This window comes from Argiope bruennichi, chromosome 7, assembly GCF_947563725.1.
Source record: "Argiope bruennichi chromosome 7, qqArgBrue1.1, whole genome shotgun sequence".
NCBI classification, from domain to species: domain Eukaryota; kingdom Metazoa; phylum Arthropoda; class Arachnida; order Araneae; family Araneidae; genus Argiope; species Argiope bruennichi.
The window spans coordinates 5,555,171-5,573,409 of NC_079157.1; the positions used below are offsets into that span (position 1 = coordinate 5,555,171).

General features: G+C 30.5%; 1 protein-coding gene across 1 annotated transcript in view; it reads right to left on the bottom strand.

Moving 5' to 3' along the window:
- Nucleotides 1-1,166: 1,166 nt before the first annotated feature.
- The window catches only part of LOC129975977 (voltage-gated potassium channel subunit beta-2-like), a 125,661-nt gene continuing 108,588 nt past the window's right edge, over nucleotides 1,167-18,239 (bottom strand). The window contains exons 13-16 of the mRNA XM_056089287.1: nucleotides 11,010-11,104; nucleotides 4,699-4,825; nucleotides 3,447-3,535; nucleotides 1,167-1,949 (exon numbers count right to left, since the gene is read on the bottom strand). Coding sequence (XP_055945262.1) covers nucleotides 1,863-1,949; nucleotides 3,447-3,535; nucleotides 4,699-4,825; nucleotides 11,010-11,104 — 398 coding nt within the window. The 3' untranslated portion in view covers nucleotides 1,167-1,862. The remainder of the gene's footprint in view (nucleotides 1,950-3,446; nucleotides 3,536-4,698; nucleotides 4,826-11,009; nucleotides 11,105-18,239) is intronic.

Sequence of the window (18,239 nt, forward strand, 5' to 3'; positions counted from 1 at the left end):
TTCATAATTATCACTATCCAGAACAGTTTCTGTATATTCCTACGTACTGCTTGCTTTAACCAAATAATCTAATCTTTTTATCTACATTTCATGTCAGTAGTTTTTGAATTCATTCTTCAAAGGCTCCTTACATTTTTTCCAGATATTTATATGAAGACAAAGTATTTTATTCTAATTATTATTGGGAGTCATTCAAGATTAAATATTACTTAAATTTACCTGATGCACGTTTTCACTTAACTACTTTGCCACCATTTCAAACTTTGGTAACATTATGCATCGTTACTGAAGCACTGGATTCTTAAATGAGCTCATATACAGATTAACAGCTTGCATCAATTTCTTTATAACGGATTCCTGTGTGGAATTCCGACATTGATCAATTGAATAATCCACAGGATTACGTACAAATGCGATGTTGAATCAATGCCTGTGTTATTCTCGTCATATTTGATTTATCATAACATTGTCACATTATCTTATCAATATCCATGTTCTTGTGTCTTAACAATGCGCATGCTGTCATATGAGCATGGACCTCATGAAGTAAAGGGGAATGAGCTCTTGATAAGATGTCGAAGCACATGGGCCACGTTCGTATCTTGAGTGCGATGATGACTGGAATTCTTGCATTATGAATTCAATTCGGGGAAATTTGCAGTATGTTGTCTGTAAAAGAAATGGTCTGATTGCCCACAACTATTGAATTATGTGGAATAGATTATCTTAGATGATATGTATTTTTAAGCATTTTTTAAAAATTTGTATGTCATAAAATATAATAATAATCTATAACATTTAATAATAATAATAATCCATAATAATATATTATATTATGGATATAATATATTATTTAATATATTATATCCATAATATATATTATATATATTATTCCATATTTTCATATTCCATATTTTCATAATATATTATTATTATGGATTCTCTTGTTTAATTATAATGATTATCTATAATAATTAAAGCAAGGAGGAAGCTGTAAATTTTTAGTTTATGTTCAAAGTTCAAAATTATGGATGTTATTCAGACATTCAGAAACGTAATTGAAACTGAATTAATAAACATGATTGAAAATTCATTTAATCAGCTATATCTTCTTTTCTCCAATAATTTTTTTGGCGATTTCAAGCTTTGAAAAAGCAAAACTGGCATATAGTAAAAAGAAAAGGTGTTGTTTAGTAATCATTAAATCAATTTTAGGAAATCTCTTTTTATTATTTATGGCAGTATGCATTGAAAAGTTTAAATAAATCTGTTAATAAGTGTTTGGGAAATTTAATTTCCATCAAACCATTTAGAATCCTGGTCCATGGCTCAAGAAATGATATCCCCATCGAATTCTTCAATAGAAATAGGGGAAATTAACGTAACGAATAAGTATAAATACGCAAAACTCCAAACCATCACCGCACCCTTTCAGAAAACTGAACATTATTAATAAATTCATGATCTTTTCAGACATTGAATCAACATATTTCAGTGGCATGAGACACTTTCGATCAGAGAAGTAAATACGTTAAGGTGAACAAATCGGTTCATGAGTGCTTTAAATTGAACAAATATGTTCATGAGTACGTTAAGTTGAACAAATCGGTTCGTGAATAAAACAAAGCAATTTGAACTTGAATCGATGGCAGAACTTAAGCGCAATAACAGTTCCAGCTGTTCCCAGAGAATCATTGTAGCACGCAGGTGGATCTGAGAGTGTCCATGAAAGTTGTGGCCGGTTGGTCGTGGGGGGCGTCCCCGGTCGGGGAGGTGGCCGTGTGGTTGGTGTCTCTTCCCTTCTCAGGCAGGTTATCAGAGGGTGAGCCGAGGTCCACGGAAGGGCCCCGGCTCGGCGCCAGTCACCTCTGCAAGGGATGCCGGGTTGGCTTATTATCTAAAATCTTCTCTATCTCGTTCGATATGTTGGTCGTGAGCTTGGGAATGATCTGAATGAAGCAAAAGAATATACATGAGGAATCAAGAAAACAACTATTTAGAAGATACAGTTTTAGGTTTATAGTAAACATACAAAAGAATTTCCTATATAGGAGCCCTGAGATTTCAGACATATTTAAATCCATTTAATTCATACTTAGAACATACAGACAGAACATTAAATAATCAAATTATTAGTTCTTTTTGTTATCAATTACTTTTATGTAATTTTTACGTTAATTCTTCTTACCTTATGCTTAAATATTGCCAAATTAAAAACAAAATAAATCTCTTATCACAAAATTCCACTAAAAATGCTTATACAGATAGCGTAGTAACATTGTGTCCGCGTCTTTTCTATGGTTGAATGACTAGATATTTATAAGCACATTTATTACACGTTTTGCACTCGCATTTATGATATTATTTGCTGATATTTGCATATATACATTAAAACGTAGTTACGAGATGATATATCGCTGTACAGATCGTTCAGTAAACTTTAACAAAACTAATGTAAATGTTTTCAACTCTAAAATGTTAAGTAAATCAAAGATTATAGATATTCTAGATGCTCACTTTAGTGTTAGAAGAATAAAACAGTCCAATATTACAAAACCCTATACGTAAGATTATTTGGAATATTACTAATACAGATCTTAATGAAAAAAAATTGGGAAAGTAAAAACTGGGCAAGTTCTTAAATGTTAATTTGTAGTTAAATGTTATTTTTATGTCAGTAACATTTTTATTTTCCTGGTACTGTTTCGATCAGATGAAAACTGGCATTTCTAGAGTGGTACTTAGTTGTTAGAGGTTCGCCTTTCATTTAAAAAATTAAAAGACGTAACAATTTTAATTAATCACTCCTTCAAAGTGACGCACAGCTTGTATTATGATTTAAAAAGTAAGATATAAAGTGATTAGTTTCGATATAATAGTGTGCTTCATAAACTATGGTTAAGACATCAAATTTCATCAACGATCAAAGTAAAATCACCAGTCAGATGGAGGTCAAAAATCAGGAAAGTAAATTAATATGTGTTACGTTATGTACACGGTTAATATACAACATTATGGGACTAAATCAATGAACTCGCTATTTTCAAATTACATTAAATCCAGGTCTAAAGTAGATATTATTTAAATATTTTATTAACGCTTTCAGATGATTATGAAAAATTGAGAATCTCTAATGAGAAAGCCTTAAACCAAAAATAAGATATTCCGTAAGAAGAAATCTTTTGAACGACAGAAAACAAAAATCTTGCTCGTTTGAAATAATTTTTCTAATACGAAAAGAATATAATTTAAGAAAATTTCAAAAGATTACTGATATCAAAAATAACATTTTTAGCTAAAACTTTTGTTAAACAAATCTCAATTTTGAAGTCAGAAAAAAATGTTGTTACTATTGTCAAATTTCAGAAAAGAGATTATACATGAATGTAATATTTTGTACCGAATAAGAAAAAAAAAAGTAAAAAGCACGTGTTGTGTGTTCTTACTTGCAAGGCTTGAAGTTGATCATACAAGTGGTCTATGGAGAGAGCACCGAGAAGGACACATTGAACTTGTTCACTTTTTAGGCACCAGGCTACGGATAGATAAAAAAAATATTCCGATTAATATGTTTGTGAAATGACATATTTTTTTTAACTTTTAAAGCAGTAATTTCTAAAAAAGCACTTATTTCTTTAAATATTACAAGTTAATAAATATTTGCTTCTATAAAAATAGAGTTTTGATAGATATTTTTTGTGACTCCAATTGCAGTGAAATTTGAACTTAACTTCACTTAAACCAGTTTCAAGAGAAAAAAATTATTTTATGGATTGAGTATATTTATTAAATGAATAGCATATTACTTAGATCTGTTAAACAAAAGAAAACATATGTGAGCTGTAAAATTTTCAGTCTCAGGAGCTAAAATTATTTAAAATATTCAAATAAAATAATATCGGTTTATAGAATTTGAGAAAAATTATCACGGCCGGAAGCTAAATAATCCATTTAAGTATTTTGTAATGCTGTTTGGTAACTTTTTTGTTTCGACTAAAATGATGATTACAGTCTTCATTAATTAACAAACTTCATTTTTTTAACATTTCCCAAAAGGAGAACATATTTTCACCAGAAGAATTTCACATTCTCTATTTTTACAGCCTTTTTGCAGTTACATTAGAAAAATATAAAATTAAGGGGAAGGTGATAGGAGCTTTGATGTAAATCATCGGAATAAGGCAGCGAAAATAAAATTTAATCATATAAAATGTCAAAAGCACACCTGTACTTTTTTTTTTTACAGAAAACCCTTCTAATCCCTTCACATACGATGACGTATCTAATTTGCGCATCGAATGACTGAATTTTTAATTTTTTAATCTTCAATAAACTGAAAATATTAAGTAATTTCAAATGCAAAAATAATTTTTAAACGATATAATATCTCACATGAGTTTATATTAACCTTATAGGAATTAAAATGATAATAGTGTTCCAAATAGGATGTGTCATTTAATTAAGAAATTTAGTAAATTCATAAGTCAAGAATTAAACTTATTCAAAAAACTTATTAAATATCTAGGTTCTAAAAGAATTGTAAAATTTATTAATTTAATATTTTTATTAGGAGTGTGAAATCAAAATCCATTTAATTAAAACATGTGAGCTATTATTATTGTTTATAGAAAGCAACAGAGTACGCTTGCTACGCTTGTAACTGAATTAAATCAAACAGGCAAATCAAAGTCAACTCACCGATGGTGAGCTGCGTCATGGAGCAACCGAGCTTGTCGGCCAAATGATTGAGCTCACGCATCTTCAATTGATCCTTCGGGTTCCTGCTGTCGTCCATGTTCAGGCGGTCTTGTAGTGCCGATAAACTCTGAAATAAAAATAGATTAACCTTTCGTTACGATAATCCGCGGTACTGGAATAATCCCACTGAACGCGGGCCACGCTCCCAAAATGCATTGTGCATATTCCATATCAGTTAACTATATACTAAATACCAACTTCACTATGGACCGCATTGTCGGATAGAGATTCCTGTCCAATTGTTCGAAGAATATCCGAAATCATTCTGTGTGTTAATTTCATGGCATAAAACTCACTCAGAACAAACCCTCCGGTGTCAGCATGAGGCCATTTGGTCGCATATCCGGCGATATCTCGGAATATTCGCCTGTATGTCTTTTACATTGGTGGCGGTCGCCTCATTTGTTTTGTCTGACCTTTGTTTTACGATATAAAATAAACACGTACAAAGGTTTGCTTCGTTTTGGGCATGTTTTAATCCATAAAAATAGACGCACACAATAGTTTATTTTGTCCTTGTTTGTTTACGCCATAAAATTAAAAAGTGATTCGGTTTGTTTCGTTCAGAATAAATGTTACCTGGTTATAAATGTCAAGAGGAATTAGTAGAATATGGAATTTCTGTTTCTCACTCTGTTGGGCGTTAAGGTAGAAGATGTTTCGAACAGCAAATTATATCCTTAATAAATTCCTGCTGAATGCAAACTTTCTTATTATGAGAATTATATTTATTAACTCATGAATATGTTAAGGCATAATCATTTGAGACCTTTTCAGGTAATATGGTTAGTAACTTTTTAATCAATATGTGTTAGCTGAAATGCACCTAAAACCGGAATTCCGTATGACTCGGTTGTGGTCAGCATTCACACTATCGCACACCATAATTCTTACCATTTCCTACCATTTCAAAACTCCATGAAATGATGAAGACATTTCTTGCTTTAAAATATCATTTCAAATCCCTCATACAAGAAGAAAATTGAATAAATATCATGCAGTTCATATACTCCAAAGAGTAACTAATCAGATGTTGAAACTTAAATATGCCGTCAGTATGCAAATGCAAATTTGGACGAAACTCTCGTAAAATTTTGATCATTTACATTTCATATTTTGTTTTTGATTATTATGTTCCTATATGCCATTCTTAAAATTCCTATAGTAAATATTTATATGTGTGTAGCTTCTCCACTATTATCTTTGTAGAAACGTTTTGCGTAAGTTTGCATTTTCTAATTTTACTTTTTTTCACTCTATTTTCTAGAATATGTTTCCATTATTTTGAATCGATGTCTTTTGTGCCCTGTTAACTTGTAATATAAGCGCTTTGTGTTAAAGTCCTTCGCCTTACTAATTTGTTAGGTACATTTATTTTATTTTCACTTTTAAAAATTTAATTTTCCATTTTATATGCCAAGTTATTCCAAATAATATTCTGTACCAGTGTGTGAATTTATTGTATTTGTATATATTTAAGTGTTCCTTGATTTCTTTCCTGTCACTTCGATCCTGTATTTAATACCTTATGTGTATGATATGTATGATATTTTATTTGTATGTATTTAAGTGTTCCTAAATTTCTTTCCTCTCGTTTCAATGCTGTACTTATTACTTTATGTGTATAATCCCAACTAAAAACTCAGTGATCTTCCTCCTCCAATTACCAAGTAGAAGTCGCTCAAAACAAAACTGGCGTGAAATGTAGGTACAGCAGCAATTTTTTCTGAAGAAAATTTCAAAACTCCTTTGCTATAAAAACAATACCAAGCTCCTAAATTTAATAATTTTAACAGATTTTAAAAACTTTTCTCATTCTCTTCTCATAAAATTTAAAAAAATCACCTTTTATCTGAAATTTTCACTCACATCCATATCAAACTGATCAGGAGTGACTTACGATATAGAAATGGGAATGTGTTGCACATAATAGTATTCGTCACAATAAACTGACTTTCACCTTTCATAGAGGAAATATTCTCTTCAAGGCTAAATGGCGTTTTTAAGTACTGTTATTTTAAGTGCTTCCTTTGATAAAATATTTAGCAAAAGCTTCTCCTTGCAATCAAAATGGGACATACCAAAATACAACAGTGTTGTGGATCGGAAATCCATTTGTCGATTTCCCATAAAAATTCAAACCACAGAATAACATTTTCGCACTGAAACGCGAAACAATAAAAACACGGTAGAAAGGACAGAATCTTCAGAAACTGAATACCAAAAATTTTAGAAGGAAAAAAAATAATAAAAGTAAGGAGCAATCGAAAAGAAAAAAGCGTTCCGTAACCGAATGAAGTTTTCACAAATGCGGATTGAATTTTTAACGCAGAAAATCTGACTAGAAAGGAATACATAAATATTGTATGACGGAGAAATCCGTTCTGATGCGTGTTCGACTCTATTCTTATTAGGACACGCCTTCGAAAAGGAATTCGCTTCGAGCAGAATGGAATTTGGGAGAACATCTTTTCATAACGGTGCACCCCCTTTCACTCGGACGGCTGCTTGATATGCAGGAGAGTAACCTGTTTTAGTGATGGAAATCTCGATCGCATGCATTGGAGATATCCTCAAATGTCAACGAAAATGCAGAGTAGAAATTTTTATGTCATCAGGATTTAAAATAGAACCACAAGGAAATTAAATTGTGCATTTTTCTTGCGCATAATATTACAGTAAGAAACAGTTTTATTCTATTTTTCTTCTAAAGAAAAACGAAAATAGATGTTTCTAAAATTTTTGAATTCATGAAGTAGCTAATAATTATCAACATTTATGGTAATTCGTCTTGATATCGAACTAAACTCGCATGAAATGAATAAATAATTTGAAATGGAATACTCCTTTCCTAAAACATGGTATTTCATTAAACTACCTAAATGATTGTCTATTATTTCACGTTTAGAATATAAAAAAAGATAAAAAACAAAATAACCTAAACATAGATTAAATACGAGTTTTAAAGCATGTCTTGAGTCAAGGGATTTATGTAACTATAACCTACCTACCTACCTCATTAATTCATATTATTACGTTACATAGGGAATTTTTTCATGAATTGAGTGAAGATTGGAATTCTGCGATTATTTTTCTAGATACTTTAAAACTAGTATTTAAAATATTCCACCAAGAATTTTTATTCTTGTAGATAAGTACCAGTATTAAGTATTTTTTTCATTGCTGCTTTACCCTCAGAAGATGAAAATTAGAAACGCCATGATTAAAAATGAGATAAATAAAAATAGAAAAACGAACACCAGACAAAAGAATTGTGTAGGAATTACAATTATTGTGACATAGATTTTACCAAGGATTTGATGATCTTATAATAATTTCGCATAAGTAAGACATTTCTCTTTAAAGGGAATGATCGTAAAAGAGCTTTGAAGAATTGATGGTATATTGTACAGGAGAGCTTTTCGGGATTTAAAATCGGGAAACTCTATCGGGAGATACTCTATTCGGGAGAAACTCTATTCGGGAAACTAAAATCGGGAGATGCCTTAACACCGAATGCTGAATGATTAATCTGAAGCAAAAACATACGAATGACTTACATAACAGCATTTAATAAACAATTCTAGTAGTATAGGCACAAAAGCATGTCTAGTATCCTTTATGGATATCTTGGTACTTATTAAGAAATTGGCAAAATATATCGAATAGACTGGAAAAATTGACAACTTCTTCTTTGACTATGGGTCTCTTCTAAGCTGAAATTCCTTAGAAAATCCCTTTCGACATATTTTCACAAAAAGAAGAAATAGAGTAATCGGAAAAGAATAATTCTGATGCCAAGGACTATTCGGCATAGCACTTTACCTTGTATATTAATCAGAATTGACACCACTCCATTTTTCACATCTCATTCCTATATTTGTGATTAGAAAAATTTTCAGGCTGCTTATCTTTTTTGCTGAGGTAATATTTAACCCTCAACATAAGAAATGTAACAAATGCTTCCTAATATCCGAAGTAATAAAGCGAAAAAATCAAATTTGGTGTGCGTTGCCCTCGGTTTTGGTTTAGCCCTCTATGTTTGCCCAATAATCACACTCTATTCCCTTATTGACATAATGCTCAGTTTTGAAGTTCGGTTTCCACCAAAGAAGCTTTTTCAGAGAAAAATAAAAGACTGCGTTCGTTCTGAATGGGATTATGTAAGTGGAATCATATACAACTCACAACAAAATCTATTTTAGCAAAATATATTCACGAGGTATGTTTTTTCATGTTACCTATTTTTATGAACGACAGCTGAATATGAAGAAGATGCTGCTTTAATTAATCCGATCTCTATTAGTAATTTTGACATAATTCTCTGCTACCAGAATATATCATATAAAGCATTGATGGTATGAATCACGATTGGAATGACATGAAATGGTCTTTATATGATAAAAATAATTCACGCATTTATTTTAAGTGCGATCATTATCTTATTTTGTTATCAATTGAATCGCATGGTCTTTTTTAGCATTTTTACTAGACATTTTGCCTATACTTAAAGAACAAATTTTTATTTCGTTAGTAAAATAAGTAAAAATCTTACATTTAAGCTACTTAAATATGTCAATGAAAAATTGGAAATATTTTGTATTTCCATAATTGAAATATATGAGTTAGCATATTAATTCAATCATTGTTTGTATTTTCACAATCACTTTATAAAATAAAAGAAAATTCATCACATTAATATTTTGAAGAACTAAAATATAGGGTGTCCCATAAATACCGCCTAAACTGCGCAGCTCTTCGTGGGGAGTACATAAAAAATGCCCAAATAACTGCAGTAGTACGACACATAGTTTTCAGGAAAAATACGAAAAAGAAAGTATGACGTCACATCCGGTGTAAGAGAAAAATATTGTAGTGGACACATCAATAGCACTATTTGCATATCTTTCCAGGTGATGTTCAAAATGTTCTGCGCGCATATTGAGTCATGCAAGTGAGTACAGTAGAATGACGTGAAGCCGTCGTTTAACTCGTATTTAAAAGGCTGCATCTTGCAGCCAGCGGTATTCTTCTTGCATGGTCATCATGTATTCCGTTCGTGATTATTGAGGCATGTATTGGATCTACGGCCAATGTAATAGAAATGCCATACAAATTATATCCGTCATACCGTTCTCCCGATGCCAAAGTCATCCGTAGGCTGGACAACAGACTGCAAAATACAGGAAACAGCAAGGCAACAGCCAGTTGCCCTGCTGTTGGAAGACCGCATAATGCCCCGATGGTATTACAGGAGGATCGAATACTGCGGTGGGTCGAAGAAACATCCGAGGTAAGAACGGATATAGTTCCCTTGCACCGGATGTGACGTCTTGTATTGTTTTCGCATTTTTCTCGAAAACTATCGTAAAACTGCGTCGCACATGTATAGTCGCACCTTTTTTTTATGCTCTCACTACGAGGAACCTGGCTGTGCAGAGTTTGGCCTGTATTTATGGGATATCTGTAGTCATCAAAGCTCGTCTAAGAAATTTTCAAATACATAAGGACCAGAAGGAATTTTAAAAATAGAGGAAAATTCCACTCTTCTCAGGCATAAATATCAAGCATTACAAGTTTTCATGAAACAAATAAATTTCTGAGCAGGTACTTAGATGTTAAAAATTTCTACAAGAATTGTTCTAACAAAGGAAGTTGAGTAAAATTATTGTTGATCTCTCGTATAAGTTTAATGATAATGCATGAGGTGTGCAGCGATATGAGTTGAGAAAAAAATGCGAATAAAGACCGAGTGAGAATCTTCAAATTTGAAAAGAAAATCTGATAGTGAAACTGCTATGTTGGCGGCAAAACATGATAAATTGAATCAATATTTAGATGTTGGAGATATGAGCAAAGAATGTCCCCATGTGAGGCTTTGAGCTTTGAATCTGAAGTAGCAAATGCATGTTGTCATCATGGGAAGATTAAGGTTCCAACATTGACTGAATCTGCCATAGCATTTTAAAAACTTGCTAACTGTAACTAACGTGAGTGCAATATCGGACAACATCGGAGTTGGTGAACGAAAGAGGGTAGGAGGCGAAGCCCCCTGGTCATAAATAAAAATAATTATCATGGAGATTATAACCAATAATTCCAAATCAATAATTAATAAAAATCCTTATACTGTCTATCTGATTAACTGTGTGGTGCTGCAATAATTTTAGGGTGCTCGAAGGAAAATTCATTTAGATCCACAGAAATCAACCTGCAGCTTTAAAAGATGCAAATGAAAAAAAAATTCTTACTTTTAGTGAACCTCTCGACAGCAGCTGGACTCCTTCGTCGAATTTGCCGGTGAGCAATCCGAAGGCTTGAGGAGACCAGGTGATTGTGCCAGTACCTGCAATGAGCGAAGATAAGATGCAAATTCAAAGTGAGAGGTACGAGTCAAACATTACATATACGAAATGCAGAAATCATTCTTTTAAAAGCAGGAAAGATGATTCGATATTGAGTTATTCTAAACAGACGAAAGAAGTTCTTGCCTTTTTGTTACTTTCTCGTACTTGATCAGAAGATTAGCGAAAAGATATCACACGCATTCACATTTTGTTTGTTTGTTAAAGAGGAGAGACCAAACTAATAGTTATTTGACATTCTTGTGTATTATGGTTTTATATAAATTAACCACTTTTTGGCGACCAGATTGTTTACCCTGATTATTGCTTTTTTTAGTTTTTTAAAGGATTAATATAGAATCATTTTTAAGTTTCAACTTGTTATTTGACACAACTGAAAGAAACAATTTCAATTCGTCTACAATAAATTAATGTGGAGGCAAATTAAAAAGTGTATATGCAACGAAATGAAAGCGGAAATAAAAATCATATTTCCGAGTATCCAAAAAAAAATCTTTAAAATAATATTGACTTTTAATATTGGAGAAAGCATGCGACATTTGATAGCCCAGTCTTAATCCCATTATTACATTAAAAATAGTCAATGTACAAATTATATTTTAAAAATGTTTACAGAAATGAAATTGATGTAATTATAAAGGTAATTTTTTGAATTTTAAAATAATGCAAAAATCACATGTGTGAGATGATAATTTTGGAAGATATGAATATCAATTTTCACAGAAAAATCGTAGCAATTATTCGTCTAGCTACTATTAAATCCATTTTAATGTTCAATTAAACTTTATTTGACACCATCTTTTTTTTTCCTTTGACTTAATGGAGTTTCTGGTGACATGGCGAGTCCTCTGCGAAGAACTTCTAATAATATTTTGTACCACCACGGACCTTGAATTAATTGCCACTGTATAAATGCTCTATGATGAATCCGACAGTTTTTATGATGCTTTGTTTATATTTAATAGTTGCTATTCAATAAAAAATAAGCGCATTTCTTGAGCCACACACACTAGCGTTTTAAATATATTGATTCCCTTTTTTCTCTTTGTTGCATAATCCAGGAATAAATTCATTCAAACATTTAATAGCTTCAAAACTTTTCTAGATTTTTTTTTTTTAGTTATCGCATGTAAAAGTTAAGGAATAATCTTTAATGTAAAATTTATGACATGATTTTTTTTTTAAATTAGTCGAATATTTTTCCTTTATTTATAAGTTTAATAGGTGCTATTCAATAAAAAATAAGCGCAATTCTTGAGCCACACACACTAGCGTTTTAAATATATTGATTCCCTTTTTTCTGTTTGTTGCATAATCTAGGAATAAATTCATTCAAACATTTAATAGCTTCAAAACTTTTCTAGATTTTTTTTTTTTAGTTATCGCATGTAAAAGTTAAGGAATAATCTTTAATGTAAAATTTATGACATGATTTTTTTTTTAAATTAGTCGAATATTTTTCCTTTATTTATAAGTTTAATAGGTGCTATTCAATAAAAAATAAGCGCATTTCTTGAGCCACACACACTAGCGTTTTAAATATATTGATTCCCTTTTTTCTCTTTGTTGCATAATCCAGGAATAAATTCATTCAAACATTTAATAGCTTCAAAACTTTTCTAGATTTTTTTTTTTAGTTATCGCATGTAAAAGTTAAGGAATAATCTTTAATGTAAAATTTATGACATGATTTTTTTTTTTAAATTAGTCGAATATTTTTCCTTTATTTATAAGTTTAATAGGTGCTATTCAATAAAAAATAAGCGCAATTCTTGAGCCACACACACTAGCGTTTTAAATATATTGATTCCCTTTTTTCTGTTTGTTGCATAATCTAGGAATAAATTCATTCAAACATTTAATAGCTTCAAAACTTTTCTAGATTTTTTTTTTTTAGTTATCGCATGTAAAAGTTAAGGAATAATCTTTAATGTAAAATTTATGACATGATTTTTTTAAAAATTAGTCGAATATTTTTCCTTTATTTATAAGTTTAATAGGTGCTATTCAATAAAAAATTAGCGCAATTCTTGAGCCACACACACTGGCGTTTTAAATATATTGCTTCCCTTTTTTCTGTTTGTTGCATAATCCAGGAATAAATTCATTCAAACATTTAATAGCTTCAAAACTTTTCTCGATTTTTTTTCAGTTATCGCATGTAAAAGTTAAGGAATAATCTTTAATGTAAAATTTATGACATGATTTTTTTTTAAATTAGTCGAATATTTTTCCTTTATTTATAAGTCAAGAATAAGTCTTTGATTGGGATTTTCAGCAAAGATTGAATCTTTGTAACATCCGATTAGATTCATAGCGTATAAAGAATATTCCACATCCAGAGGCAAAACATTTTTTAAATAAAGAAATTCATTTGCAGGAATTCGGAAATTAACTAAATTCCTAACAATATTATCCAGATTAAAAGCATGCTTCGTTACAAACAATAAATAAGTTAAAATAGCCCATTAATCGCTTCATGAGTTTAGACATATAGAATCGCGTGTTTAAGATTTCACAAAATTTTTAAAATATCGTCTATCTCAGAACAGAATTATCCAAATTAAACAGATATTTAAATATATTAATCATTACTGACCAATCACAACCAAATTTCGAAATCATATTCTCTTGGATATGAGATTTCGATTTTAGAGGTAAAAATTACTTATTTTGATCAGTTGGGGAAACGGTTGGGGTTTTGTTGATAGATTAATTCTTTTTTAATAGTATCTGCAATAATTTTTCATTTTACAGAAATTATGAAGTTACAGTACTCCAATCAAGTGCATTTATTTATACTTGTAGTTCATGTGTTTGCAATTAATGAATTCTTTTTTAAAAGTATTGCAATAATTTTTCGTTTAAGAGAGAATGTGAAGCTCTAATACAGCAATCAAATGCATTTTTAATATTCTTCATCTATTTGCATTCCAGTTGAATTTCAGTGTTATTCAGGCTTCACAATAAAAGCTCCATTCACTTTAAAATCAAGAATTATTTAACCGATTTTGTAATAAATGCGATAGAAGCTTTGTTATTTCTCTGATATGAATGTTTACCGAATTGCGTTCGATTTGGTAATCAGTCCTCCACTCATATCCTTAAAATGAAAATCATATATCAAGGAAAAATTATATATGCACTCGTTAAATAGTCAGAATAGTTTAAAATATTCATCCAGTTTTTTTTTCTTTTATGCAAATTGCTAGCACCACATCACTATTTTTCATCTAATGCCTAATATATAAACTATTTTTTGCTTCTTAATTAGAACCAAATTTTCGAGAGAATACGTAGGAGTAAAAATTTTATTTGAGATGCAATTAATAATTTTTACATAGGACATACCTAGATACTTCTTATTTAGATTGGATCACTCATTATTTTCAGCAATTTCACTCATATCCTTAAACTGTATGAAATAATATACTGTACTGTATGAATACATATACTGCATGAAATAATATTCATAATATTGTGAATTATTGTTGAATATTGAATAATATGATGTCTCATAATATTTTACAATATTGTGCAGCTGATTGTATTACCTGGACTAGTCATTCCTGTACAATGCGACTGCTACACCTCACAAGACACCGAATGCACTTAGTCCATTTAATTTTACAATTTTTTTCTCAAGCTTTTTTATTGCCTCAAACATTACGCCATTTACCTGATAGTAATTACATTTAAATACCGGTAGTAATGCAAAATACTGCATAAAAGTGTTAAGATTTGGTTCAAAATTTCACAATATTGTATAATGTTGCGCAAATATCAGAACAATAATGAACAGTGAATTTTTGAAATCATTATGGGTTTTACAGGAGAAGAAAACGATGTCATTTCACATCGTAATTTGAATAATGAGAAGTTAACTACAGGATGGCGTATAAAAGCATTTTCGCCATTTTATTATAATTGATTAAATTCTCTTTAGAATCGAATCATATGACTGGATTCTCTTAAAGAATAGAACTCTAGTGAAATCAATAATGTACTTCACTGACTCTAAAAATCTCAGTTAATTTTGCAGCACTGTGTCTTATTCATTTATGACTTAAAACAGTAAACAAATGCCTTTGGAATCTGCTGACCATCGTATAATACATAAAAACGACATATTGCTTAATCTAGTTTAAAATCAAATCCTAAGAGAAAATAATACTGCCATCTGATTACAAAACAAATTTTCCAGGATAAAAGTTACCATCAAGTGCTTTGAAATCATTGCCATTTTCTTCAAGGAAAGGATCACTTACTTTTATGGTAATGGAAGTTCACAATATATCTTTCACTAAATGATTTAATAATGCATTTAGGTCACAGGATTGTTACAGTGTTTCGAAGTTGAATGCAGGAATGTTTGAGCATTTAAACGAGGAAAAGAGTGAAAAATGCAATTCAAATTAAGTAGAGTGATTTAAAACTGGAAAGGACTGCAATTCAGACTGGAATTTCGGGTTTACTGGAAAGGACTGCAATTTCAGAAAACGGTTTCTTATTTGCGTTGAAATTGGGCAGTTTGGATGAATTGAATTTCAGAAAGCTTTTACAGTTATTTGAGCCGATTATTCTTTTGATTCGCTCAAGTAAAGCCTTTTGGAATAAGTGGATGTATTAAAAAAACGCTGCAATCAACTACTGTTTTATAAATTCGGGTTTCACAATTGAAAATTTTATGTATGTAAATAAGATTTTTCATACAGACTAGAAACAATCGTATACTTTGAGAAGATATAATTTGGTAATATATTATAGTATTTTGAAAATAGTATAATACATACAACAGTAAAATACTATAACACATACAATAGTATAATACTATAATACATACAATAGTATTTTGAAAAAAATACAATATTATTTTTTCCCTTTAATATTTCTCTAACAGAGAGGTTTTTGAAAAAGGTCATATAATTACTTTAAATTGTCAAATTAAAACATATTCTATAAAAATCATACCCTTAAAAGCAACAGAATTATTCGGTGGATTGTAAGATTGTATATTAACAGTAAAATAGTTTATTAATAGTATTCTCTAAATGACGAATCTCTAGTTAGCATCATCACATTGTGCCGTATTTTAGTTATAAGTAGCAGTCTTAAGTAGACTGAAGACTTTTTGCAGCCTAAAAAGTACCAATTCGAAGTTATTTAATTCATCGTGTTTGATTGGGACACTTTTTGGTGATCTTTGTGGAGAGGACCTAAAAACTGGCATCGTAACAGTACACTATATTTAATTTGTTGTTACATGTTAATACTGTGTACCTATTACTTTTACTTACGAAGTCTACGGCTGACTAGTAAGCGAGCGACGTCAAATATTGATTGTAGTGACTCAATTATTAGATATATTGTGAGATGTGGATGCTACATCATGCATTAAAATTGTAATATATAGTTAATTTCGTTCCTGAAGAATAGGAAAGACGTTAGTATTTAATAAATTTGTTCAGTGAAAAATAGGAAATATAGTATTTTATAAATTGGTTCAATAGGTTGTTGGATATAAATATACATTGTATTTGTCATACGAATGTTTCTGAATTCATAGGCCAAATTTTAAGGGTAGTTAAAATAAAGAAACACTTTTTATATAACTACATAAGGTCGGGGTTGGAAAATGCAGGCGGGAAACACAAACAGTGCAGAGGCAATAAAAAGGAAACTCTATACTTATACAATATTAGAGAAAATGTTCAAACGTGCCACCACCAACCTCGATACAAACTTGGTAGCATTTAGAAAATGATTCATATATTTTTATTTCTGATATTGCTTACCACTAAAATTCGCAGCAAACGTGCATAACATGCATGCATGGTTTCTCACGAAGCGTAAATTGCTACATTATGTAAAAATAATCTCTAATAGCAAAGAATCGTTTGAAGCTCACGTAATGCCTCTGAAACTCAATAAAATTGTTTTGTAAAGAGTTTTATAGTGCAAACTTTCCCCTATTTATTCAAATTTTTTCTTCCCAAAAATTCATTTTTCTAAGCTATGTTACTAATATATAATCTACTCTAAAAATATCATAAATATAAAGAGCTTTTTTTAATTATTTTTCTCAGTATTTCTTGTTACCCCAAATGCACTTTTCATTTTCCTCTCCATTGCTATACAAAAATAATGCTTTTCTTAACGTATATTTTATCTACCCTTAAAGTTTGGACCATAAATTCAGAGACATTTATATAACAAGTGTAGTGTATATTTATATCTAACAACATAATGAACTAATTAATTAAATAAAAAAATATATTTCCTATTTCTTACTGCACTAAATTATTAGGTACTAATGTCTTCTGTATTTTTCAAGCACGGAATAAGTGTATATTACCAATTTAGTGTCTGATGTAGGGCTCCTATCACATCATATGTCTCATAACTCAGTCGCTATAATCAACATTTGGAGCGTCTTACTGATCAGACGTAGACTTCTTAGATACTATTTATGGGGAAACCTAGAATCGTCAGTGTATAAAGAAAATTCCCAGTTCTTGCGATCAATGAAAGATGCCATGATAATTACCATTGCTGCTAACATGCGATTCTACGCTACTTTAGTTGTAATTATGCAATTACGCTTAATTCTAAAATGGAGTCACTTTAAGCACAAACAACTCTAAATTATGATGAAACAGATCTCTTAAGAAATCTCAGCAATGAAACAGGAAATAAAAAAATTACTACAATTTCCCTTGACACGCTATTGTAATTGTAAAAATGCAATCACCACTACTGAGAAATTCACCATTTGTGAAATTGACCCTGTAGAATTATGTTTCAATGTTATTAGATGGATGCAGTACATAGTAAGACATTTTTCATTTTGTTAATAAAGTTTACATACGCTCATTATAGCTTAGTATTTTTTCTATGCTGTCTCAATTCACTTATTTCTTCATTTCATTCATTCATTTTATTTTAGATATTTTTTTCTTTTATTCATCCAACAATTATTTTTGAAACATGTATAAACTTTTATCCCATTATTCACAGTATCCCATGTATATCAGTATCCCCATCCCAAGTATGAACTTTTATCCCATTCCCTTCTAAATTGCAGCACAGCTAAAAACCATGGTTTTGTCCGCCGTC